General features: G+C 33.2%; 2 protein-coding genes across 2 annotated transcripts; both read right to left on the reverse strand.

The window, feature by feature from the left end:
• Positions 1 to 2,258: 2,258 nt before the first annotated feature.
• On the reverse strand, positions 2,259 to 5,448 carry LOC145303790 (putative ubiquitin carboxyl-terminal hydrolase MINDY-4). Its single transcript, XM_080145401.1, has 3 exons — positions 5,394 to 5,448; positions 3,900 to 3,977; positions 2,259 to 3,050 (listed from the first exon to the last, which is right to left on the reverse strand). Exons 1-3 carry the CDS (start codon positions 5,435 to 5,437, stop codon positions 2,996 to 2,998), a joined length of 177 nt encoding a protein of 58 aa, XP_080001527.1. The 5' UTR covers positions 5,438 to 5,448; the 3' UTR covers positions 2,259 to 2,995.
• Positions 5,449 to 5,644: 196 nt separating this feature from the next.
• LOC145335276 (putative ubiquitin carboxyl-terminal hydrolase MINDY-4) lies at positions 5,645 to 25,328 on the reverse strand. Its single transcript, XM_080181015.1, has 19 exons — positions 25,284 to 25,328; positions 22,944 to 23,007; positions 22,596 to 22,653; positions 20,631 to 20,689; positions 18,565 to 18,619; positions 18,158 to 18,335; positions 17,591 to 17,842; positions 16,940 to 17,011; positions 15,116 to 15,180; positions 14,763 to 14,822; positions 14,008 to 14,116; positions 12,350 to 12,442; positions 10,572 to 10,706; positions 9,667 to 9,743; positions 8,438 to 8,514; positions 7,809 to 7,894; positions 7,000 to 7,053; positions 6,521 to 6,631; positions 5,645 to 5,665 (listed from the first exon to the last, which is right to left on the reverse strand). Exons 4-19 carry the CDS (start codon positions 20,650 to 20,652, stop codon positions 5,645 to 5,647), a joined length of 1,467 nt encoding a protein of 488 aa, XP_080037141.1. The 5' UTR covers positions 20,653 to 20,689; positions 22,596 to 22,653; positions 22,944 to 23,007; positions 25,284 to 25,328.
• Positions 25,329 to 26,525: the final 1,197 nt, after the last annotated feature.

A 26,525-nucleotide genomic window follows, 5' to 3' on the forward strand; every position in this document is an offset into this window, starting at 1 on the left:
ACCCGACTATGCAATGAAATATTATCAAGTATGCAGAATAAAATTTTTAAATAAATATACTAAATATTTTACATAGTAATAAAGTTATACGTAAGCAAACAATTTCCAAAGTACAGTTATACTGAAAGTATAATAATAATTATTCATTGCATCGCTTTCCGCGGGTATTAAATGTTAAATTGAAAAGATTAAAACCAGTTTTGTTTAGCCTCGAGGGACCGAGACAGGGCTAACAAAACTGGAATTAATTTTATTATTTTTATCTAATTTTAGTAGGAAATTGTCTGTAATACATATTTTTTCAGCATGGCTGAGATCCGTCTCTATTGCATTGGAAATTAATCAGTTTCGAAGCCATTCTGGAAAGTAACTTATAAACAACTAATTATTCTTTGACAGGGACACTTACATCCATTTGTAGCACTATTAGAAATACAAATTTTTAATATCATATGCGAAATTTTTATGGTAAAACTTAATTAGGAGTGGAGTAATTACCCCTCTAAAACATTAAGATGAGGGGATATGTGATATGTAAAAAAAATACCCGATTTGCCAAATAAAAACAAGGCTTTAAAACATGGCATTAAAGCATATTTTTCGATGTTGAACTTGATATCCGTCACCAATTTTTTTTCAGGGTTTTTATACCCTCGCCAAAACTCTTTGTGGTGCCTATAATAAGAAGGTTTGGTGACACCCTTTTACCCCCCCCCCCCCAAGCCCCCTGACCATAAATCTATACTAAGGATACTTGGCTTTTTGCGTTTATGTATGCTTTTGCTTGACTGAGTTTTGATTCCTTTTTTAAAAAGGTTTTTTTTACAATCTTTTAAAATAATGTTTTTTTTCGGAATTGATGACACCCCGCTTTTATATATATATAGAGAGAGGGGGGGGGACAATGGGCTGTTTATTACACTAGTCCCCAAAGTTTTATATTTAATAACCTTTTCTTAATCTTAACAACTTTGGAGACTTAGTGAATTTTGATTGGTTGCTTCATTAAGTTGAGTGTTCAAACGTTCACATCACTTATAATTATCTACAGAATGAGTAATTTTGTGTATCATCATTGGGATTGTAAATCAATTTGTAGGCCTTTGTCTTATCCCTTTAGATCCCTGTTTTTTGCGGAATTGATGAGACATGAGACAATGTGTGGATTTGGCAATGTGACAAACTTTGATATTGAACTTCAAAATTAACTTAGTTTTACCCATAATTAAATGTGGGTGCGCATTCATTTCCGCGCATGTACCACATTTACTAATCACCAGCTGCGCATATTATTACAAAATCATAAACAAGCTTCTACGCTCCTAAGGAGTCGACCACCCATAATTTCAGTTTTAAAATGAAAAAAAGTGATATTTTTTTGTTAGCAGTGTTTTTTGTCTAGGGGTGATTTGTGATTTCTCATTGGAAATATGGCGGCCATTCCCCCAAAGATTTATAAACCTTCCCAGGACCTATGAGAATTTATACTAAAACGGAGAACCATATCAATTAAGTGATTAGCAAAATTCTTCCAAACCGACAGACACAGATCCTGTTACTTTTACATTAGGATTGCCCGTTTCCCTATGCCTTACCCTTCTCATAATTAAATACTCTTTCAAGTTTTTATATCTATTTGCTAAAATGCCCTTTAATAAATGTTAAACATTAAGAGAATATGCGGAAGTTGATGCACACCTTTAATATGATATTATCAGCAAGCATGTACTAATATATAAATATGTGGCTTGGGATAAGCGTAGTGACTCTATTAGGTTTATTCATTACAGGTCAACTGCCAAACTTTTTACGGTGCTTGTCCACTAAATGCTTGTATAGCACTTACCCCTGCGGGGCTACTCAGTACCCACTATAAATCGGTCTAACCTGACCTAAATGAATTATTAAACAAACTAACTAAAATAAATCTTCTTCATTTCAATTTATCTATTTTTTTAAGTCCACCTCTTGACTTCTTTAGGGATTTCAGTGCTTGACAAGTTAGTTTGTGTGAATACACCATTTTTGCATGAAAAAGAAAAAACATATATTTCTCCTATTTATTCTAATTTAAAAAGAAACGGTGAAAAGTTTAACAATTTATTGTTGAACTTATCAAATATAATTAAACTATCTTAATACCCTATGACATTCAGCAGATTTTTCATTTCAAGATAAACTATATTGTCTAAAAACATCTCTGATAACAAAACTCTAATTTGTGATTTATTGAAATTCTGCAAATTAAAGAGAAAATAGTTGCATTAAGATTTATGTTTTTTATTTACCAGCTTAAAATAAATACAATAATAGAATTAATAAAAAAAAAATTCATATTTTATAAAAAATTTTAATTAGCATGACAAATAAGTATAAAGTAACCATTGAATAAAATTAATAGAATATAAATGTTAACTACGAAGAAATAGTTTTAATAATATGAATAAATTTTGAGTGGCATGTACTTTATTTGCATTAATGTTCCTAAATGTTTTTGTCTTTTTTTTTCGTTTTTTTGATCTAAGGTTACATATTCAGGGAGGAAGGGGACTGTAGGATTTAAATTCTGTAAATAAAGCAAAAATGATCTTAACTATAATATTATATTTAAACTAAAAAAAACTAATATAAAAATGGATACAATATTAAATGGATGAAATGCAGTGCGGGTGCATTTTCACAATGCGTATGAAGGTGCTTTTACTTTTGTGTCGGAACCTAAATTGGGACGTAGTGAATTTCATTACCCTAGGTTAGGAAACTTCATTTCACTTTTCAATAAAATCTAAAATGCAGCGGTTTTTGAGAAAATTAGATTTGAAAATTTCAAGTTCAATTTTCATCCCCTAGGAGTAAACGCATAATCATGACAAGAAAAGCAAATAATATTTATTTAAAATTTTGAACAAGTTTGCTTGTCCCAATTTAGGTTCTGACACAAAGGTCAAAGCTGCACTGTGTTTTAGGTCAAGAAAACAAACAAAACACTATCCATTTAGAGCAATCTTTCACTCCCATTCCAGTCAATAGAAAAATCTCTCCATTTTGTCCTGAAAAGAAAAATAACGTTCAATAATTTAGAAATAGTTGATAATAATTAATATACTGTTAAATGAACTTTACAATTACAATACCATAGGAAGAAGGTATAGCCAACAAGCGAAATAAATCTAAAATAACATTTGGGGGCCAGATAAAAAGTGTTGCCCCCCAACTATAGGATTCGTGAATATATACAGAGCTGGATCTTTAAATCATTTTAGTGGTGATTTAAAGATCCAGCTCAGAATTAATTTCGTTGTTGTATTAAGGTCCTTTTTTAAAAGTTTAAAAATAACATCAACTTCATTACTCAATAAATATAAAATAGACACACCACACCTATAGGATAGACACTAAAAAGATCATAAATTGAAAAACCCTAAACCTATTATCGTATTGAAATGCCCTAATCCCACATTCACAGGAGAAACGCAGAATTCCTATTTAAATTAAAACTTTTTTTCGGCAAATACTGAAACTTTTTTCTTCTTGTAATTTTTTAATCTAAATAATTTGTAGAAAACTGCTGCAATATATGTATTATTTATCAGAGAGAGGGAGACAGAGAAAGAGAGAAAGAGAGAGAGAGTGAGAGAGAGAGAGAGAGAGTGAGAGAGTGAGAGAGAGATAGCAAAAGAGAGAGCAAAAGAGAGAGATAGAGAGAAATACAGAAAAAGAGAAAGTGAGAGAGAGATAGTGATACGGAAAGAGTGAGTGAGTGAGTGAGTGAGTGAGAGAGAGAGAGAGAGACCCATTACTAGATAGATAATTCAATTAAAATTGATCGACAAGTGTGACGCATTCACGCATGGATACATTAGACCTCACCTATAGAGTAGCTACGCTACTAAAAGTACCTGATACAGTTTTCTAGGGGCGACGCCGATGGTTGCATTGACAGTTGACCATTTTCTCTGGCGGGTGTCAGTGTCAGTCTAGACAACATACAATTGTCAGGAAGTCCCGAAAGTTTTATAATAGCGCTTCCTACTTCGTTGGCTTAACAACTTTGGGGACTTTTATTCAATTTTTATTGGTTGGTTCGTCATTTTGAAAGTCAAAAACTTTCAACCACTAACATACAAATCTGCAGTTTGTGTATCATTAACAACTAATGTAGGATTACCAACAGACCAACGAACAAAGTAAAATAAATAGTGTCGATGCTCGAAGACGAAGAAAGTGGCGTCATAAAAATGAGGGATTATTCATCTCTTTTTTAAGGGTTTTCTTTCCCTTCCTCCTCTCCTCGTCCCTCATTTTTATGAGGTCATAAGTTTTTTAAGCGACTTTCTTTGTCTCTTCTGGAGTCTCAATTGCATATCTACACACAAAAACAATTAAAAGGACTCTCCACAGAAAAATCAACTTTGGATTTTTGAAAATCTAACCTGAAACTATTATTCTCTGTTCAATTTTAGGCATTTTTTGTTTTTGTGGCATCGCGATCGAAGCCCTTTGAAAATTTTGTCCGCCGCCTATTTGTACTGCCGCTATAACAATATATACTACACTTTCCTCCACTCAATATGTGTTCGCCGCTAAAGAACATTTGCTCCATTGCAACCGGCCGCTCTACGATTTATCCTCTTCCTTGACTGGACAATCCTGCCGCCTCCATTTTGTGTTCGCCTCCGCCAAATATAACCATCTTTTGCTGCAGTTGCCGCATTCATCGCCCTTCTCCGCCGCTACTCCGCTATACATTGCGTACGTAGCTATACACAACACCCCCAGCCTCCATTTAATTTCTGAACAAGGGAGAGGGGAGCATGTATTAAAAAGCGACGTACAGCGGAGTAGCGGCGGAGAAGGGCGATGAATGCGGCAACGGCGGCAAAAATAGAAGCTAAAAATCACTAAAGCAGCACAAATTAAATGGCGGGAGGATTCACTTAAAGGAGGTAAAAAATTTCAAAGGGCTTCGATCGCGATGCCACAAAAACAAAAAATGCCTAAAATTGAACAGAGAATAATAATTTCAGGTTAGATTTTCAAAAATCTAAAGTTGGTTTTTCTGTGGAGAGTCCTTTTAAATTAGGACCTGTAAAAATCAAAAAGCTTCAGACAGATTAACATACTATGATTTTTTCACAGAGACCCTTGTCGATCACAGAAACCCCCAAACACTTTTTTAAATTTAAGGAAATTTAGGTCAGGTTAGGTTATGTTATATGGTACTGGATATTCCTGCAGGGTTTTGTCACCCAGAAATAGACCCTGCAGGGGTTAGTGATAGAAAAAAAACTTACTCCCTTCCCACTCCCCTAATTTCAATTTATTTCATAAATTTGGTGGTGGGGTTTAGTGATCCATAGGCACTTTGAGTTAAAGCACCAAAAATTATTTACTTGATTATAGAGTCTTGTTTAGCCAATCCATCATAGTAATACATATCAAACTTTTCTTCCTAAAACAATTTCAATATTTTTTTTTAAATCTCTCTAGCTCTTACTCTCTCTCTCTCCATCGTTCTCTATATCTCTCCATCGATTTTATCTATCTTTCTATCTATTTTTATCTCTCTATCCATCCAGAGAAAAAAATAAAAGAGAGGAATCTAAGCAACTAGAAGACGAAAATAGGCAGTCGGCCCAGGGGCCTAATTAGCGCTGTTGCCGCGCTAAATTTTATTGCTATTCCACCACTTTTCAAATGGGAGGATTACAAAATTAATATGTAAAGTTTTATTAATTAGAATATAATATTAAAATTAAAAATAAAAATAAAATTTTGTTATTAAATATAAAAAAATACTAAAATAACAACACCTAAAAAAATATTTTTTTTTTACTTTTTACTTTTAGATATTTTTGTTTTAATGTTTTAATTAGAAAATTAAAAAGAATTTATTTTTATTTTAAAAAATTTGTGCATGAAAGATGAATCCTTTCATTTCTAAAAAGGGGGAAATTTTTTTCATAATAAAAATTCAGCTGATTCTGACCGCCCACGGCTGTTTGCTAAATATCGCTTTTCTTTTTATTCACATTATTATTTATGATTGACATACAAAAAGGCTTTTGATTTTCGTCTGCTAAATTTTCTTTAAAAATTTAGGGATGGGGAAGTAGAATTTTACCATGAAACGGGGGTGAGTATTCATCCTCTTATCCTTTTTCCTTATGCTTTCACTCTTTCTTTCTCTCTCTCACTCTCTCATTCTCTCTCCAACCCTCTCACTCTTTCTTTTCGATCTATCTCTCTACATATCTACTTGTCTCTTCCCTCTCTCTCTCTCTGCCTCCCTCTAATGATTATCTCTATCTTTTTCTCTCTCTACTAGCGGCTACATAATTTTCCATCTAATCCATGATAAAATCAACTATTAACAAAAAATATTTTTTCGCCGCTCGATGGTGTTTGTTATGTTTTTAATTTATTACCAACAACATCCGCAGGGCTTCGTTATCTTATTTTGGAGATTTCTCCTGGGAGGAGGTTGGTGCCCCCCCCCCAAAAAAAAAAATTTCCTTACCTCGTTAATTGTGGTATGATGAGAAGAAAATAGAACACTAAAATGAGATTCACTACATATCACCCAAACATTACATGCAGGACTTTTCAGATAACTTCCGATTTCACAGGACTAAAACATAATTTTCAAATGTTAGGATGTCTACAAAATTTATTTTTGGCTCCATTGTTGGCAACAGGAATATTAATTCTTTGAAATGTTATATTTTGTTAAGCATGCTCGAAAGACAGGAGTACAAAATAATGTAAAGACTAGATATTAATATTTCATATGAATTTTCATCGAAAATTTCGACTCACTTTCTTAAATAATAGCTGGGAAAACATCCCATATTCTCCAAAGGGTTACTAAAATTTCAAAAAGGAAGATGTTATAATATTAAACGAATAGGCGTTTTTCAAGGGATTTTGGTTAAATATTTTCTCCTATTTAGAGAACCTAATTGGTCCTGCACTGGTTAGAATTGATAAGATATTTACCTTATAAAATTCAAATAAAGAAAGAAGGCCAATTTCATTCTCTGTATGAATACCCTGAAAGATAAAAAATAATGTAATAGTTATTTCTCGCATCGTATTATAAACAGCTTTCCGCGGATATAAAGTGTACACTTATAAAATAAGAATATTTTTTTTAGCCCCGAGAAGCCAAGCCTGAAAAAAAATAGTTTTAATCTTATAGTTATACATTTTCATATTCGTAGAAACTGGATGTAATATGATATAAGACATAACTTTTTCGTCTGGCTGAGAACTGGTTCTAGTTCACCGGATATTAATAGGTTTCGAATGAATATAGAGAAAAACAATTAAATTATCAGTGAATAGTGCAGCTGTTCTACAACTCATGTTCTATAGTGTATCAGTATGTTGGAATTGAATTTAGGAAAAGCACCTAAAATTACCTAAAGCCAAATAAGTAAAATAAATGAATAAAATTGATATAATAAACTACTGTATAAGAGAAAAGTTTTTGAGAAAAAAAAATTTATAAAGGCACAAAGTGCCTCTCGAGATCTAACCCCCCCCCCTTTCTTTTAATTTAGAGAATAAGTGGGAGGAGGTTCTATTCTTATGCCTAACCCCTATCCTTTACCTTGCGGGGTTAATATCTTCTGTGCCCTATAACCCTGCGGGGCTACCCAGTAACCAATAAAACCTAGCTTAAAGTAATAAGCAAGCAACGAAAATCTTACCCCTCCCTTTTCAATTTGTTTCAAAAATAAGGGAAAGGGGTATTTATGCTCTACAATGTACTTTGAGGTATATTGTCTGTTATTTAAACTAACCTTTAGTATGAAACCTCCAGGCAGCTCCTTGGTATTGTTAAACCCATTAGAACAGGCTCTACCAGTTAGCAGCAAATTGACTAATTCTAAAATACAAAATTAGAAGTTTTGTTTAGCTGCTATTAGGGATAGACGTTTGAATTTTTGTGAAGATTGTCTCTAACATCCAGTATATAGATTACATGGTCCGTCGGTCTGTCAGTAATGCTACAAAACTCAAATTTTTGTGCTTTGCTACTTCATTATGCTATTGTCCTTGTAAGAAATAAAACAATTTAAATTTGTTTATCCGATTTTATTGTATTTTTTATATTTTTTATTCAAAAATAGTACACCATTTTTTTAATGTCTGATATACATCTAAAAATGTAAGCTAACTTTCTTAAATTAAAATAATTTATCCATTTTTCATATGTCTTAACGCTCTTATAAGCAAAATTGTCAATTCAATAGTTTAATATCATTACATGAAGCTTTTTATAGTGCCTATAAAAATTACGTGATACTGGCCTAACATTGGTCAATTACTGGCCTGCCATTGGTAAACTAGTCTGTGTATTGGCCTATCATTGGTCATTTGTATTGTATGACGTAATTTTTTAAATACACTATAAAGAGCTTCTCTTTACCTTGATTACAGTAGAAAAGTTGGGAGAGTAGACAAATATCTGGACTGTCAAAATCCTCCTTTATTTTTTCTATACCCCTAAAAATTTCAAAAACAAATTTATTTTGGGATCATGGAAAGAAAACGAAGTAGCGGGTTTCGTCTATTTTCATAGTACCTTTTCTACTATTTCCCATGCAGAGGGTTTTAACCTTGCGGGGCAATCATTAACATTTACCTAACCTAACCTGACCTACAATAACATATCAAAGCTAATGTGAAAATACGACGAAACCCGCTACTTCGTTTCCTTTCCATGCTCCTTATTTTGTGTTACAATAATTATATTTCCGTATAGCCCTGATTCTCTGAAGTTAGGATTCAGATGCACACAGAGATTGGAGGTGAGAATCCTTTGGCCAATCATAGATTGTTAAGCTTCGCGCACAGCTGAGTGTATTCTATGTTACATTACAAGCTGACCTGTTATTCTCATGGAAGCTACTCGTTATTATATCACCCTGGCCTAGAGTTTTGGCAAGTGTTCCATAATAAGCCACCCTAATTAAGGCACTCTCATATGAATGAGGAGCATGGACGGTGGAAAGCATGATATAAGTTGCTTGATATCTAGAATCCTAACTTCAAATTTCCCCCCTTACAACTCTAGGGCATCTCATGGAAGGTTGCGTGATAACAATCTGACAAATTGCGACTGCATTTGTCAACCAAGTACATAGTCTACGTAGTGACTTGAACTCGATTTTTCCCAACCAAAGCGTAGTGTGCTAACCACTATACTATGGGACACCCTTGGTATAACATGCATCGCATCCGCTCGTTGTCGAAAAGGTGTTTCGTGCAAATCTAGGCCTAACATTGCGTCTTAACTACAGATGTTAAAAATGGCGCATCTTCTTCTATTTCAGGTGAGCAACATTAATAGGTAAAGTGGGAGAAATGTCTTGGCACAAGAAAAGGAGCATTTTATTTAGCACGATTTGACCCAGAGATACATCAAAATAAGATCTTAAGGTGTATCATATTAACTCTAGAGGTCAACCAGCTTGGTATCTATATTTTTACTGTTTGTTAATTTGAAAAACATTGGGTACTCAAATTCCCATACCTGGGAAAAACATTACCTGGATAAAATAACCGAGTAGACCGCTGCCAGCATGGAACCTGTACCTCCAGTTGTCAGGTAGAAATTTAGGTTATCCTGTTCAGAATAAGAATGTAAAATATTACCTGGATAAAATAACCGAGTAGACCACTGCCAGCATGGAACCTGTACCTCCAGTTGCCAGGTAGAAATTTAGGTTATCCTGTTCAGAATAATAAGAAGGTATAATAGATATCTCCATAGATTAATTGACCAACCATTTTATATAAAACCTACATTGAATCAACATTAAGTAACCCTCAAAATTAAGGCTTGAATAGTCCAGCCGATTAGGAGATCTAACTAACAGGCTTCTATAAAGCTGCTTATAGTGCCTATAAAAATGACGCCATACATTACAAATGACCAACGATAGACCAGTAGACATTTATATTTACTAATCGTAAAATGTATACTGAGGTGGATTCTTAAAAAACTTTTGCCTCACAAAAAATTCTTCGCCTCATAAAAATCAGTGAGGCTCGCTAAAATTTAGAAAGGATAATTTTGCCTCACTATATTAATGAGGCAGTGAACCAAAAAAGTTTTTTAAAAATACACCTCTGGTCATTTGTATTGTAGGACGTCATTTTTTTATAGGCACTATACGCTGCTTCCTCTTACATGAACCGTTTTCTGACTCATATTTGTTCTCTTTTACATTATACAAAACTAATAAAGATATAGGATGACTGTCTGTTTGTCTTTCTGTTTGTAAGGGATCTGGCTAACCGATAAACCGATATGGTTCTCCTTTAAAGTAATTCCAGTAAATGTCCAAATAATGTTTAAAACTATTTTGAGGGTACCTTAACCCTCGTTCCACGAGAAATTCCAACTAAAATATATACCCTCCTAAATATGTATTGTTTATATTTAATCTTTAAACTAAAATTTAAAGTGGTGGGTGGATGAAATGAGCAATGAAGCATCTAAGTACGTAGCCGATAGTCCCGTCGTACCTAAAGTACTTTTTAACCTTTTAACTTACCTGAACAAAACCTCTGAGCTGTGTTAGTGTAGTGAGCTGATGAACTGTAATGTACTCTGTGACCCCGTCACACAGCAGAGGGTTGTTGCTAGCACTTGACTTGTTGTCTGTTAGGCAAACTATATACGGGCTCTCCTGAAATATTGGTCATTTGCCAAAAGTGTTCGGTTGAGCACTTTTAACCCCATCCCCCACCCTTAATTTTTGAAAAGTTAGAAATAAGGATGGAGGGGTAGTTTTATTTCTAATTCTAACACTGCGGGTCCTATATCGGCCGTACACTAACCCTGCGGGGGCTTCTTTTTACCCAATATAACCAAACCTAACCTAACATAAGGTAATAAACAATTTAATTATAATACCCTCCCCCCACCACCCTCCTTTTTAAAATCTTTTTTCAAATTATCGGGTGTTGAGGGGGGGGGGTGTATTTATCAGTGCTCAACTTTGGGGACTTTTAATGCATTTTGATCAGCTGGTTTATTTAGTTGAGGGCCCAAACGTATCTACCAGCAATTGTGAGTTACAGAAGACGTAATTTTGTGTTTCATCATAAGGGAAGTACATTAATTTATTGGCAATTGTCTTATCCCTTAAGATCTCTGATAGTAGTAATATTAATAATTGTAGTGATGACCCACATTTCTATTTATTTCTATCTATTTCTTTTGAAGCAGTAGAAAGAAGCAGTTAAGCTTTTTTACAGACAAGTTTGATGGATTTTTTTACAATCTTAAGATTCAATAGATTTGAATTCATAAAAAAACGCCATAGATATAATACGTAAATCTATAAGTAGCGAAGCAATAACAATCGTAGAAAATCGTCGAAGACCTTGCTTTTGAATAATTACGTTATGACAGTGCAGTGGTAAGACTTACATACCCTAGTTATAGAGGAGCTGCGCTACAAATAATATTCTATTTTACCATACTATTATGAGCTCTATGAATATACAAAGTTATGTAGACGTACATACCCCTAGTTATAGAGGAGCTGCGCTACAAATAATATTCTATTTTACCTTACTATTGTGAGCACTATGAATAATCAAAGTTATGTAGACGTACATACCCCTAGTTATAGAGGAGCTTCGCTACAAATAATATTCTATTTTACCTTACTATTGTGAGCACTATGAATATACAAAGTTATGTAGACGTACATACCCCTAGTTATAGAGGAGCTGCGCTACAAATAATATTCTATTTTACCATACTATTATGAGCACTATGAATAATCAAAGTTATGTAGACGTACATACCCCTAGTTATAGAGAAGCTTCGCTACAAATAATATTCTATTTTACCTTACTATTATGAGCTCTAAGAATAATCAAAGTTATGTAGACGTACATACCCCTAGTTATAGAGAAGCTTCGCTACAAATAATATTCTATTTTACCGTACTATTGTGAGCTCTATGAATAATCAAAGTTATGTAGACGTACATACCCCTAGTTATAGAGCAGCTTCGCTACTAATAATATTCTATTTTACCTTACTATTGTGAGCTCTATGAATAAAAGTTATGTAGACGTACATACCCTAGTTATTGAGTAGCTTCGCTACAAATAATATTCTATTTTACCTTACTATTGTGAGCTCTATGAATAATCAAGGTTAAGTAGACGTACATACCCTAGTTATAGAGAAGCTTCGCTACAAATAATATTCTATTTTACCTTACTATTGTGAGCTCTATGAATAATCAAAGATATGTAGACGTACATACCCTAGTTATAGAGCAGCTTCGCTACACATAATATTCTATTTTACCTTACTATTATGAGCTCTATGAATAATCCAAGTTATGGCCGCTACAAGAGCCTTTCTTCTCTCCTCTTCGGTTAGACACAATGCATTTTCAGCCTAGCAAATATTTAATGTTATTTCCAGGGAGGGGACATTAGCCTTTAAATTATACTGGTACCCAACGTTTTATAAACACGTTCTCTTATTTGTTGGCTTAAAAACTTAAAATATAAATATATGATATCTTCCGTAGTTTTTATAACTAATTTTTTAACTATCTTAATAATACAAAATTTTATATTCTAGAATATTCTATCCCATAGTTATGTAATAAAGCAAATATTGGGTATAGTCCCTTTCGTGGCAACGCACCTTCAGGGGCGATTGTTCGTATTTTTTACGGTAGCTTTTCTCCTATTTATAGCCCCTGCGGGGGATTCTAACCCTGCGGGGCCAATTGCCTAACTCTGTGGGCAATCACCTAACCCAATATAACCTAATCTAAACTAAAATAACCTATAAAAAGCTATTTTAAAAATTAAGACGAATCTCCCCTTAAGGGGCGTAGCTATGAAAGGGACTATTCCCGAAATATTTATAACCTTTTATATATAAATAATGCATGTTGTTTAATTAATGTTAGTTTGATATTAACAAAGCTTTTGATAAATATTTATTCATCAAGAAATTCCAGTGTTAGGTGGATTTTTGGATAAATTAAAACTTTTCAAAAGTAAAAAAATAACATTTAGCACTGAAATTAATTATTTTTCAATTGTTATAAAAGAAAAACTACAATATCTTTAGCATTTGATATCATTCTTTATTGCTAACGATTATAGCATGCTATTCTGAAATAAGGGGCGGGAAATTATTTAACATTATAAAATACATATTATATAATATATATTAATTATTAAAACTTTTATTGTTTTATAGGTAAATATTGACTACCCCCAAACAGGTTTTTTGAAGCAATCTTAAGAGAAGGTGAAAGGAACAGATATGTATGTAGTATAGATATGTATATACAGATATGTATGTAGTATAGATATGTATATACAGATAACTACCTCCATCCCTTTTTTAATGACCTTTTTCGTCTGTTACTAAATAATTTTCTGCTACTTTGCTGTTTTAATATCCTCAAAACCATATTGGTTGATTTTCAATAACCAAACTGAGAGTCGGCACAAGGATATTGTGATGGGGAGATGCAATTATTTAACCCTTTCTCCCTCTAGCGTTTTACACTAATGTTAAAGGTAGGTCAACCTCGCTCTCTATATTTCATAATTTTCATCGTACAAATTTGTTTGGTGCCAAAATTTCTCTCATCTTAGCGAATATAGATAATTTCCTTTCTTGAACCTTTAAGAAACTACACTGCAACGTGTCGGGTGGTTAGAGAGATCTTTTGTTACAAACATACAGACAAACAAACAAACAACCTGCTTCTTTCATATAAGGATCATAATACTTTTGAAGAACATTTTCTTATTCATTGACTTAACAACTTCGGAGACTTTAGTAAATTTTCATTAATTGGTTAATTAAGTTAAGTGTTCAAACGTGTCAATCACTAATTTTCATCTACAGAAGGGGTAATTTTGTGTATCATCATTGGGGATGTACATCAATTAATCGGCTATTGTCTTATCCCTTTAGATCTCTGGTTTTACCTTCTTAACCTTGAACAGAGCACATCCATTGATGAGAATATTGATTACAAATGCTTGTATGACCGCAAGGACCCCGCAGGGGCCGCCGGAATTCTGGATCAGACCAAACCTAAACAAAACAAGAATGAAAAGTTAATCTTGCAATTAAACAAGGATGGCAATTAATCATAGACAATCGGACAAAGTGTGTTATAAAGCAGATGTTTAGTTAAAATAAAAAGAAAGAGAGAATATCATCTTCAACAATCACTAATTATTTTTTTTAAAATTATGTTTCTCTGTCTTTTTTTGTGGCTTGGCCGACACACTGACGAATCAAGTAAATTTATACTGGATGGTAAAATGAATACCAATTTAAAGTAATGTATTTTGATCAAAATACTTTTAACAAATAGCTTATTTTATCGTAAATCAAATTAAAAAGAGCATTTGAGATTTTCACCGGCATTCATCTTTGTCCCATTAAAAGTAGCCTAAAACATGGCTGTACACAACCAACTACTATGGTATTATATTATATAAAGTTTATTTTGTCTATAGCTCAAGATTTAGATAACTATCGAACCGATTTAGTTCTCCATTTTATGGAAGCTCCTTATAGGTCCCTTAATGTGGTTTTAGGCTATTAAATTCTTAGATCTAAGTTTGATTAGGGCTATTCTCCTAATTTCCTTTCTTATTCAAATACACAGTTCCTAAATGCCAGAAGCCGCTAATAAAGGATATGTAAACATTGTAAATAAGTATTTATTTACCTAAGGTCATGTTTCATCTCAAACACAAAGCTCTGTCTTTTCCAACTGTCCGGATATGCCCTAAATAAATATGTCTAATATAAAGATGACAATATCCAGAAAAGCGGAGCTTAACAAAACATGCAAACAATCATTAAGAAATTTAAAGATAATAAAAATACAAAAATAATGCCTTCTTGAGTTAGAAAAACAGGGCTTGTTTTAAAAGTACTAAGATTGATTTATATAGTCCATTGTCCCTCTACTCCCTCTCTCTCTCTTTTTTTTATTTATCTCTCTCTCTCTCTCTCTCCATATCTTTCTCTTTCGAATCAAAATAAAACAGAGAAGCTTCACTAAAACTTAAATTTTACCTATTCGTAGCTCCAAAAATTAAGAGTTTCAAATGTTTAATTTCATCAATGTCTAATCTTCGACCCTGAATTTCAAATTTTCATTAATCCGACAGTAGATATAATTATACTAGAGAGTGTTGACTCACCTAATGTTTCTTCTTCCACATAAATAACTTAACCCACGACCATTTGAAACTTCTCATTGGCTGATTAGGCTAAACAAAGTTCTCATTGGTTGGTTGGGATAAACTAATATCTCATTGGCTGATGGGGCAAAGCATTATTGGCTTATATGATCGGCGTTGCTACAAAAGACCAACTCTACAAAAGACCAACACCTACAAAAGATCAACTCTACAAAAGACCAACTCTACAAAAGAATAACACCAACATAAGACCAACACCTACAAAAGACCGACACCTACACAAGTTCTACCCATACAAAATATCAATTGATACAACTATATTGTTACATAAACATCAAATTCTTATACTAAAATAAGAGGATGTTTGTCTGTTTGTTTGTCTGTGTGTCTGTACCAGAGGATCTCGCTAACCGTTGAACCGATCGCGTTCTCCTTAACAGGGTAGCTTCTCATAGGTCTCGGGAAGGTTTATAACTATTTTGGGGGAGGGTACCACCACCCTCCCAAGAGAAATCGTCCCTAGAAAAAAAATGTTGGAATGTAATGATTTTTTATCATTAAAATTGGAAGATTTAAGATTTTTTCTTCAAGAATTAGAAGTTTTTCATGCAATTATTCCATTGCATTGATACAAAAAAATAATTTACTGCTTTTTCTCGTTATTGTGTCGTTTATAATCTATTTAAAGCATTTATTTTATTAATTTGATAAATACAGATATAATGTTAGACCATTTGCAGCTTTAGACCTTCTAGCATTACGATTTTTTGAATGTTGGTCTTTTGTATCAACGCCTAGTTGGTCTTTTGTAGGTGTTGGTCTTTTGTAGAGTTGGTCTTTTGTAGCAACGCCTATATGATCTGCTATGGCCTTTTCTCAGAAAGTTGTTGACAAAACAGCGTCCCCCTCACATTCAAAATGGCTTAAAACCTGCACCAAATTTTCCTAAATCTTTCTCAATGTAATAGGAAGGCATGTAATCAACCAAATAATTTTCATGATTTACTGGAATCTTTTCATTTAAAACTGTTTCAAAAAAGTCTATAACTTTTAATCTACTGTAATTTAATCTTGATTTGATTAACTTCACACATTCATTGCATAAGTGCATCTGGAAATTATCCATCCATATTGCAAGTAAACCAACCCCATCCCCCACGTTGATTTATATTTTATGTTTCTTAGAGTTTATTTAGGGTTGATTTGTTACATATTAGTATAAATGAAAACAACATTTAACATCTATACATATAAATTTAACAGGGTGTCTGCCTGTCTGTCTGTACAAAAGGATTCTTGCTGAGTGCAGAACCGATGCGGTTCTCCTTTACAAAGTAGCTTCTCTTAGGTCCTGGGAAGCTTGACAACTATTTTGGGGTAGGGTACCACCGCCCTCCCAAGAGAAATCGCACTAAAAAATACCTTCCCTGATATATTCAACCTTCTAATATATAATAATCTTGGAATTTCGCATTCACAGTAAGAGAAATATAAAAGCAACACTCCTTTTGGGCAGCTTGTAGTGTCTAATAAAAAATAACGTCATACAATACAAAAGACCAATGATAGGCCAGTATACATTGATATTGACCAATGGTAAAATGTACACTGGCCTATCATTGGGCATTTGTATTGTATGACGTCATTTTTATTAGGCACTATAAGCTGCTTCGTCCTTGTTATTTTATCCATTTACCTTGACTTGGCTTCTTCTTGGATTTGAAACACTTGGAACATAGCTACTTGCAGCTTCATTTATGTCCAAATCCTAAATAATACAAGGCTGATATTATCCATTAGGGCAAACCTCAACATATTGTACAAAACTGCAGAAGACGCAAAAATATGCTGTTAATCTAATGTCAAATTACATAAAGGTAATTAAGATACTTGATATGTCTATTATTTTACTTAATTGTCCCAGCTTTAAATATCAAGGCTTTTACAAGTAACAAGGATGACAACATCCAAAAAAGTAAAGCTCTGAAACGTTAGGACAAACGAACATTTAAACATAAGGACCTGATTATTAGAGGTGCTTCACTTATAGCATTTTACGTTTGTGTAATAGGAATCAGTAATCCAAAAATCAGATGAATAGGATAATCATAACATACAAAAATAGCATGTTTGAAATGGACGTTCGGAATTTCTGGTAACGATTATAGCCTTGCTACGCTTCCTAAATCGTACCTCATTGTTATCGGAATCATCGTGCAAAGTTTGAAATCGATAGGACAACTCTAACCTGTTTAGATTAACGAAAAGAGCTAACCGATCCGGACGGACCAATCTTTTGCAACTTTTTTTTATTTTAAGAAATTGCATACAAGGTTCTAAATAGTACCTCTAAAACCTCCAAACTATTTGAACTTGTTAGAAAAACATGCCTCTTTTTCTGTTCCATTTTAGCTGATCTTGCTGCGCTACTTTCATTATTTTTATCCTCCAAGTCTTTATGGTTATCATTATCTAGATTGTCAGTATATATCCAATCTAAGTCGTTGTTGCTATGGCTGCTTGACGGGCTTTTCAGGGTTAGTATGTCACTTTGAGGTATAATATGGCGCGGCATTCCAGTAGCTTTTCGTACTCCAATCTGAAAATAATAAAGTTGATCCTTATATGAAAGTTACATGATGTCTGTCAGAACTGAAGGATCTTGCTACCTGAGATACCTTCAAAACTAAAAAGTATAATGGAAGGGTTGACTTCCCCCCCCCCCCCTCCTTTTCACCTTAAGACCCCCTAGAGGCCTCTATGTCTGTAGCGAAGGATTTCGCTAACCGTTAAACCGATATTGTTCTCTTTTTATAGTGAACCTTCTTATAGACACAAGAAAGGTTTTTAACTATTCTAAATGAGGGTAAATTCAACTTCTTAATAAAAAATCTCCCAAAAAATCTCTTTGTACCTTGGGCTGAGTTCTAATCTCATGATAGACCGGCGGCTGGGCTTCCACAAAATTTGCATCAGCTGACGCTGTTTGGCGGTCAAAATTTGAACTACTAATCATATAAACTGGTTCTCTGGCCGGGGCAGACCCGCCAATGGGAGACATCTGGTGGTCAAAACTTGCACTACGAAGTTTCCTAAATATATTGTCTTAGTTTTAAAAACTTGTAAATCTTGTTCTACAATGTGATCAAAAATAGATTAAGTAATAAGCGTACAAAAGGGGGATATGTGGTGTCAACACCACCCGTAAAAATGAAAATATTTTCTCCTCCATTTTTACCTCCTAGAGAAGTACACCCCACCCCCCTGGTAAAACTAGTTTATATAATGACAGTTTGAGTAAATGAATAGTTTGATGATTACCTGTGGCCGCCAGAATATCCAGAAACAATGTTGTCAGACCTCATCACCCTGTATTCTAAAATAGAATATAACATGTGTTTGTATTAATTACCATTGCATTCCAAGACTTAAGTACAAAAATAAAGCAACCTAAACTGATGAACTAAATGTGTTTAGTGATTAGCGAGATATTAACTAACAAACAAAAATCTTATCTATAATACAAAGTAGAATGATGCCTGTTCGTCTGTCCGTCCGTCTGTCCGTCTGTCCATCTGTCCGTCCGTCCGTCCGTCTGAAGCTTAAGATCTTGGTAACCAATGAACCGATCGGATTCTACTCTTCAGGGTATATACCTATTGGTCCTGTGGTGGTTTTAAGCTATTTTCTCGGGGGTGGGACACCCCAAACCCCCCATAAAACAAAAAATTTCCCCCCCCCCCATTTTTTTTTTGTAGAAGAATTCTTTTGTAGAAGATTTCTTTTGTAGAAAATTTCTTTTGTAGAAGATTTCTTTAGTTCTTCTTATTTTTTTTTTGAATTTTTTGTTGTTGTCATCTCTTCGCCCCTAGAGGCTAGGGGCGAAGCCGCTAGTCACTATATAAACTAGTTGTTTCCGCCTAGCCTCTAGGGAGGGGGGAGGGTCAGGAAAATTGTCTTAGACCACCCAAACACATATGAAGCTTCTCTAAAAAGAACAACTAATTCGGAACGGCATTTTCCAAAATTTTGTTTCTGACAAAAAAAAACATACTTTCTTATTTGTATAACTAGAGGCCTATAGGGGCATTTGAGGAGGGGGGAGTTGAATTCGATAACCCAATTTTTATTTTGGATTTAAAAAGAAAAAGGAGGGTGGTGGAACTCTCCCCCAAAATAGTTATAAACTTTCTCAAGACCTATGAGAAGCTACCCTGTAACGGAGAACCATAACGGTTGCGGTTCAGCGGTTAGCGGGATCCTTCGCTACAAACAAACACACAAACAGACAAACAAACTAAGAGACAGACAGACATCGTTCTACTTTGTATTATAGATAGATTTATCACAGATATCAAAATTTATAAACTGATATGTACAACTTGTAGAGAAAGAACGAAATAGAGAGAGAGAGAGAGAGAGAGAAAGAGAGAGAGAGAAAGAGAGAGAGAGAGAGAGAGAGAGAGAGAGAGAGAGAGAGAGAGAGAGAAATAATTTGAGGTATAGATAGAGACATATAAAGTTTTAATTAGTTTGAAAGTCTGAAATGTTTTGTTTGCCTATTTATGCATTTATTAAAATAAATACAATATCAATATTAAAACAAGTACAAGAACATCCATAAAAGCAAAGTTTACAAATTTTTAAAGTTTGTTTTTGAAAGAAAAATAGTATCAAAACTGGTACAAAGTAAGTCAAAGAATAAGTCAAGAAAATAAGACGAGAAATAAAATATATTTTATACACTTGAAAAAGGTAGGGGATTCTAAGATGACCCATATATTGAAGTAACAGGATGTCTATCTATGTGTATCAAAGGATACCGATAACCACTGAACCAATATGGTTCTCCTTTTTAATGTAGCCTCTCATAGGTTCTGATAAGATTTATGATTATTTTTTTGGAGGGTACCACAACTCTTCCAAGAGAAATCACCTGAATTACATAGTTATAAAAATAGTTGAGTAAATATTAGGGTTGGGCCGGATATCCGGTGTGGCCAGATATCCGGCCGGATACCGGATATTGAAACTATCCGGCCGGATATCCGGCTCTATAATTTTTTATACTTTACACCAAAAATCTCTGCTTTTTAAAATCTTAAATAGCTATAATTTTCTTATTATTGAAGCTAGAAGAACATTTTTTCTGAATAAGTTTAACTTAATGTAAATTTATATAAGATTTCTGAAGAAATTTTTTTTTTACTACTTTAATATCTGGTAATTTGGCCGGTTATCCGGCCGGATATCCGGTAATTTGGCCGGATAACCGGATATTTGCCGGATATCCGGCATTTGAAATCAGCCGGATATCCGGTATCTGGTATTCGGCCAAAAAAGTATCCGGCCCAACCCTAGTAAATATCCATTTATAAATTATTTACCTAAATTTCTTGATTTCCTCATTGCAGTATCTTCAGACGGTTCTGCTGTTTTTATTTGCCTGCAATTTTTAAAAAAATTAGGTGCTTTCCTACAAAGTACTTTTTTTGGGCCTAACAATTGCGGGGTACTCTAATCCTGCGGGAATAACTTAATATAACGTAACCTAAACTGACCTAAAGTAATAAAACAAACAAATAAAAAAAAGCACCATCCCCCCTTCCTCCCTTATTTGCCCCTATGCATTTCGAATTCAAAAGGCAGGAAAAGGGCAAAATAATAAATTAAAGGATGACAAGTTAACATCCATAAGTAGCAAAGCTCAAAAATTATTACTGATATCTGGAAAAAATAATCTACAGAGTATGTCACAGAAAACTTTAATAATAAAAATCACGAAACCTTTTAAAAGTGTATAATAGTCTTTTGAAGCATTAAGCTAATACGAAAAACGTTAAAATCTAAAATTCGATTTAGCACCCCAACCAATAGTAAGTCTTTATAAATTTTAGTCAAAATATGTAGAATGTTGACTCAATTAATAACTAAAAATTCCACCCGTTTATCTTGAACAGGAGTTGAGAAAATCACAAGAACTTGAAAAACTAGGAATCGATCTATCACCCCAACCAATAAAGGTATAGTAATAAAACTTGATGGAAATATATAGAGTTTAAACTTATTCAATCCCTAAAAATTTCAGCTGTCTATCTTGTATAGGGATCAAAAAAATCATGAAAACTTAAAAATCTAGGAATCGATCTAGCACTTCAACCAATAAAAGCATCTTAATAAAACTAATAAAAAATATGTAGAGTGTGAATTTATTTAATCCCTAAAAAGCCGTTTATCTTGAACAGGAATTGAGAAAATTACAAAAAAGTTGAAAATCTAGAAATCAATCTAGCACCCCCAATTAATAGACAGATGAACTAAACAATGTATAGAATAGATGAGCATATGTCATAGGAATCTTCACTAATAATTTCAGCTTTCTATCTCTAATAGGAGCCGAGAAAATCACGTTTCCCCCATAGCGTTACTGACTGACTGACGGACGGACGGATAGACAAATTGAATTATAGAGTAGCTACGCTACTAAAAACTTAAACTTTGAACTTGGTGTAGGAGTGGAGTTATCAATATCATATGCTACAGACATAAAAACCTTACTAATCTATTTAATAGGATACGTGTAATAGTTATTTCTCGCATCGTATTATAAACAGCTTTCCGCGGATATAGAAAGTACAAATATGAGATTAAAACTAGTTTTTTTAGCCCAGAGGTGCCGGAGGCACCGGCTAAAAAAACTGGTTTTAATCTTATGATTGTACATTAGGCTATAAAAGTTTTCCGGAATTTTAATAAATATAATAGATTTGAAATCTTCATAAAATTTTAAGGATTTTTTATAAAATTCGTTTTTTATATAATTCATTATTTAAAAGCGCAAATCCAATTTTAGTTAATAAATTTTGACCAATAGGATAGGTGGATTGGAAACTACCTGCGCTCTAATTGGTTGAATGATGTACGTCACTTAAGCTTCTCCAATCAGAGCGCAGATAGTTTTCAATCCACCAATCACAGATGTCAAAATTATTTAACTTAATTTGTATTTGCGCTTATAGATAAAGAATTATACAAAAAACGAATTTTATAAAAATTCCTTAAAATTTTATGCAGATTTCAAATCTATTATATTTATTAAAATTCCGGAAAACTTTTATAGCCTATTGTACATTTCTATATTCGTAGAAAGCTGGATATAATACGATGCTAGACATAGTTTTTTCGTATGGATGAGAACCGGTTTCTATCCACCGGATTCGAATGAATACGAGAAAAACTTTTACCAATATTTTTTTCCTAAGGGGATTTTCGTTTTTATCAAATTTTAGAGGATAAATTAATCTATCATCCATTGTTACATCCCTGATTATCCCTGAGTGAGCAATGCAGACCTGTTAGGTAAAGCAAAGCTTGGAATATAATCAGACTGGTCACTCAATCTTCTTAAATCTAAAATAAAAATGTAAAAAAGAGAATAAATTACTAAGAAGAAAGGACATAACTATTTTCAAATTTTACTAAATGTGTAAAAAGAAATAAATTTTACCCTTGACGACAGACAGACAAATTGGCAGAAAAACAGTCAAGTTGACAGAAAAGCAGACTAATTACAGACAAACAGACAGACAAACAGACAGACGAACACACAGACAAACACACAGACAAACACACAGACAAACAGACAGACAAACAGACAGGACAAACAGACAGTCAAACAGACAGACAAACAGACAGAACACCTGTAATATTTGAAACACTGAGTCTTCCTCCAGATCTCAACTCTACTCTTTGCAATGCTTCTTGCTGAAACAATATAATGCTGAAAGTTCTTGCCATTTTCCTCAAGGCTCCTAATTATTTTTCTGTCAAAACTAACACAGAAACAAAGCATGTTTGCTGGGGTTAGGATACAGATAGCCCGACTCGAAGAAAGCCAGTAATACACTTTTTGTTTTAAATTTCAGAAATCCCATAAATCTCAAGGCAAATTATTGGGGTTAAAATTTACACTTTAAAAAGATTTTAAGGGGTGGGGAGGGGGTATATGAGGTAATGAAAATTGATTTAGAACTAATAAAGATAGTGGACAAAATAATGCCATATCTCCCGGTCTTACACCGTCTGATATCTGCTATCTGATACCTCACTCGTTTGCTGCACTTGTTTGACTGTGCATATCAAATCATCCTTATAAAGTAACAGGATCTGTGTGTGTATGTGTGTCAGTCTGTCTGTCTTTGTGTACTGTAGGATGTCCATTAAAAGATATGGTTCTTTCTCCTATATAGGGTAGCTTCTCATAGGTTATGGGAAGGTTCATAACTATTTTGAGAGAGGTTATCACCACACTTCAAATAGAAATCGCCCCTAGAAAAAAATTATGCCTATCTCTCTCCCCCCCCCCCCACAAAAAAGAAACAACATTATTTTAAAAACAAAAAAAAATTGTGTGTTGAATTAACAACCTCCCCACTACCTTAAGTGCCTTTAGAGGCAATGTTTTTTTAATGATAAAAATAATAGAATGTTCAGAACCTTATTTTTTAAAGGCTTACTTAAATAAATGCAGCTCCTAATGATTTTAAAACGTAATTAAAATACCAAGACACAATTATAAAGATATGCTGTTCATTACCAATGGTTTAATACTGAACCAAAATGTATTTTGTTACCACTAATATTTAAATAATCAATTAGAACTCGAGTGTAAACCGCAGAAAACTAGTATCATATATGTATGATACATGTATATGATATTAAGAATCTAAAGGGATAAAATGATGACCAATTTATTGATATTCAACCCCAAGGATAACACAAAATAACCCCCTCTGTAGATTACATTTATTGGTTGAAACCTTTGGATACTCAACTCAATGAACAACCAATCAATAAGTCCCCAAAGTTGTTAAACCAACAAACAAGAAAACGTTATTATAAAACTTTGAAAAAAAAGTGTAATAAACAGACCAATGTCCCCTCCCTCCCTGATATGGTATTATATATATTGTAAGGTTTAAATTGAAAGGAATTCTTAATTGCATTGATGACATTTGAATGTCATTTTTGCTGCTGCTTTTTAAGTGCCTTTTTCAAGCATACTTTCTTTATTTTCTAAGTATTCTGATTCTCTTTTCAATTGACTTTCCCTCCCTCTATCTTTTTCTTTCTGTCTTTTCTCCCCCCCCCCTTTCTCTATCTCTCTCTCTGTCTCTCTCTGTCTCTCTCTCTTTCTCTCTCTCTCTTTCTCTGTCTATCTCTATCTATATTTCTTTTTCTCTATCAATCCATTTTTTTAACATTTTTACCCTTCTAAACCTTTCTTTTTTTGTTTTCTTTTCTTTGTCTCTCACTCTCTCTTTGTACCTTTTTTCATCTTTCTCTGTTTCTTTTCTCTTAATATTTTCAATTCTGTTTTACTGCTCTTCCTTTTTTATCCCTTTTTAACTAATACAAAATATTAATATTACTTTTGGTCTTTTAATTACATGTCCGTAATTCCATCTAAGTTTTCTTGTGCTTCGCTACTTATGAATGTTTTGATCCTTGTTAAAAGCAAAGCTTTTCTATAATTAGGGTCGGTCCGTCCGTACGTACGTACGTCCGTCCGTAGGCATGTTAGAATTGTCCTATCGATTTCAAATTTTGCATGGTGATTCCTTTAATAATTAGGTACGATTTAGAAAGCGTAGCAACTCTATAATCATTACAAAAATGTCCGTACGTCCATTTTAAACATGTTGATTTTTTAAACTTATTTTAACAACAAATTTTTATGTGATCTAATCATCCGATTGATCTGATTTTTGGTATATTGATTCCTGGGACAACAAAGTATAATGTTATTAGCGAAGCAACTCTATAATCAAGTCCTAAAAATGTAAGTATGTCCATAAACATAATCATGTATGTATAAAGCAGTTTTTCAACAAATTTACTTACAACTTTGCTTCAACTCTTATACATTTATTCTGATTATTCAGTTCTGACACTATATAAGTGTTAATGTCCGTTTGTCCTACTGTTTCAGTGCTTCGCTTTTATGGATGTTTTGATCCTTGTTTTAAGAATAACTATACCTGTATTTTGGCAGGACTACTTCCTTTAAATTTTACTCGCTTTTCTTTTCTGGAAAAATATTTATGATTAATGATAATTTACCTTTTAATTATATTGTTGGTGGAAAAGTTTGGACACTGCTGCGATGATGATTCAATATATGACCCCAAAGTTTATAAACCAACGATTGATTAATCGTGTTTATTATAAACTTTTTGGACCATAATTAACAATTAATGCTTATTAATGATTTAATTGTGTTTTAGTTAGGATATCAATAAACTGATATTCCTATTGTATTATAAAGGTCATTAAACTTGTAATTGCCAAATTCGAGGATTTTTGACATTTAGATACTTTAGGAAAAATCATGGCTCGGCAGCCACAGATGCAATCAGCCTCGCAGGTTACAGGAGCCTCGCCTTTTGCAGTGCATGACAATCTGTCATGTTTTTCTATATATATAATCAGCTAATTTACTATTGAATTGAAACTAGAGACCGCGCCTCTGGCCACTAGGGGCATTAATTATTCAAAAATATTATAAATCGAAATTGCCTAAATTTAAAGCTTTAATGATAAAGGAAAAATAATGGATATAGTCTAGCGGTTAATGGACAGACCAATTTAAAAAAAACCTTGTACACCATATATATTAATATTTAGGTAGAAGCAGCTTATAGTGCCTAATAAAAAAATTACTTCATACAATACAAATTTCCAATGTTTGGCCGATATACATTTTACCATTGGTAAATTTCAATGTATACTGGCCTATCATTGTTCATTTGTATTTTATGACATTATTTTTTATTAGGCACTATACCTAAGCTTTATATCAAGAAGTAGAAATTAGTCAAATAATGTATATTATTATTTCCCTACAAGAAAGACACAATTTTCTACAAGTTAGCTTCTATTCATGATTGGTCTTTTAAATTGAAGGTTTTTTTTAATTAATATGCCTGGTGGTCGCTCTTTAGACCAAGTTTTATTTGTTTAAAAAGAAAATATTTATTTTAAGGGGCGGAGGGGTGATTTTAGTGTCAAATAGTATCAAACCTACCCTCAATAATTACTTAGTTGAAAATTGTGGAACGATCGATCCATCCGTTAACAAGATCTTATTGAACAAACAAACATAAATAAGGGCAGACAAAAATCCCAATACTTTATCAAATAAGTTTGTTATACCTTTCATCGTCACATTGCATACCTAATAAATTATTTCCATAATTTATCACAAAAAATATTAAAAATAT

The sequence above is a fragment of the Acartia tonsa genome, chromosome 13 (genome assembly GCF_053477335.1).
Source record: "Acartia tonsa isolate MP-2025a chromosome 13, ASM5347733v1, whole genome shotgun sequence".
Classification (NCBI taxonomy): domain Eukaryota; kingdom Metazoa; phylum Arthropoda; class Copepoda; order Calanoida; family Acartiidae; genus Acartia; species Acartia tonsa.

What these genes read in the sequence shown, in the direction of transcription:
- LOC145303790 (XM_080145401.1), bottom strand. Translation starts at nt 5,437, where the DNA reads ATGTATTACTATGATGGATTGGCTAAACAAGACTCTATAATCAA. An exon ending in AAACAAGACTCTATAATCAA is followed by an intron (nt 3,978 to 5,393) that starts GTAAATAATTTT and finishes TATGTTGTCTAG; the next exon opens with ACTGACACTGACACCCGCCA. An exon ending in CCCCTAGAAAACTGTATCAG is followed by an intron (nt 3,051 to 3,899) that starts GTACTTTTAGTA and finishes TTTTCTTTTCAG; the next exon opens with GACAAAATGGAGAGATTTTT.
- LOC145335276 (XM_080181015.1), bottom strand. Translation starts at nt 20,652, where the DNA reads ATGAGGAAATCAAGAAATTTAG. An exon ending in AGATTAGAACTCAGCCCAAG is followed by an intron (nt 17,843 to 18,157) that starts GTACAAAGAGAT and finishes TATTATTTTCAG; the next exon opens with ATTGGAGTACGAAAAGCTAC. An exon ending in ATCATACCACAATTAACGAG is followed by an intron (nt 5,666 to 6,520) that starts GTAAGGAAATTT and finishes AATAAAATTTAG; the next exon opens with CGCGGCAACAGCGCTAATTA.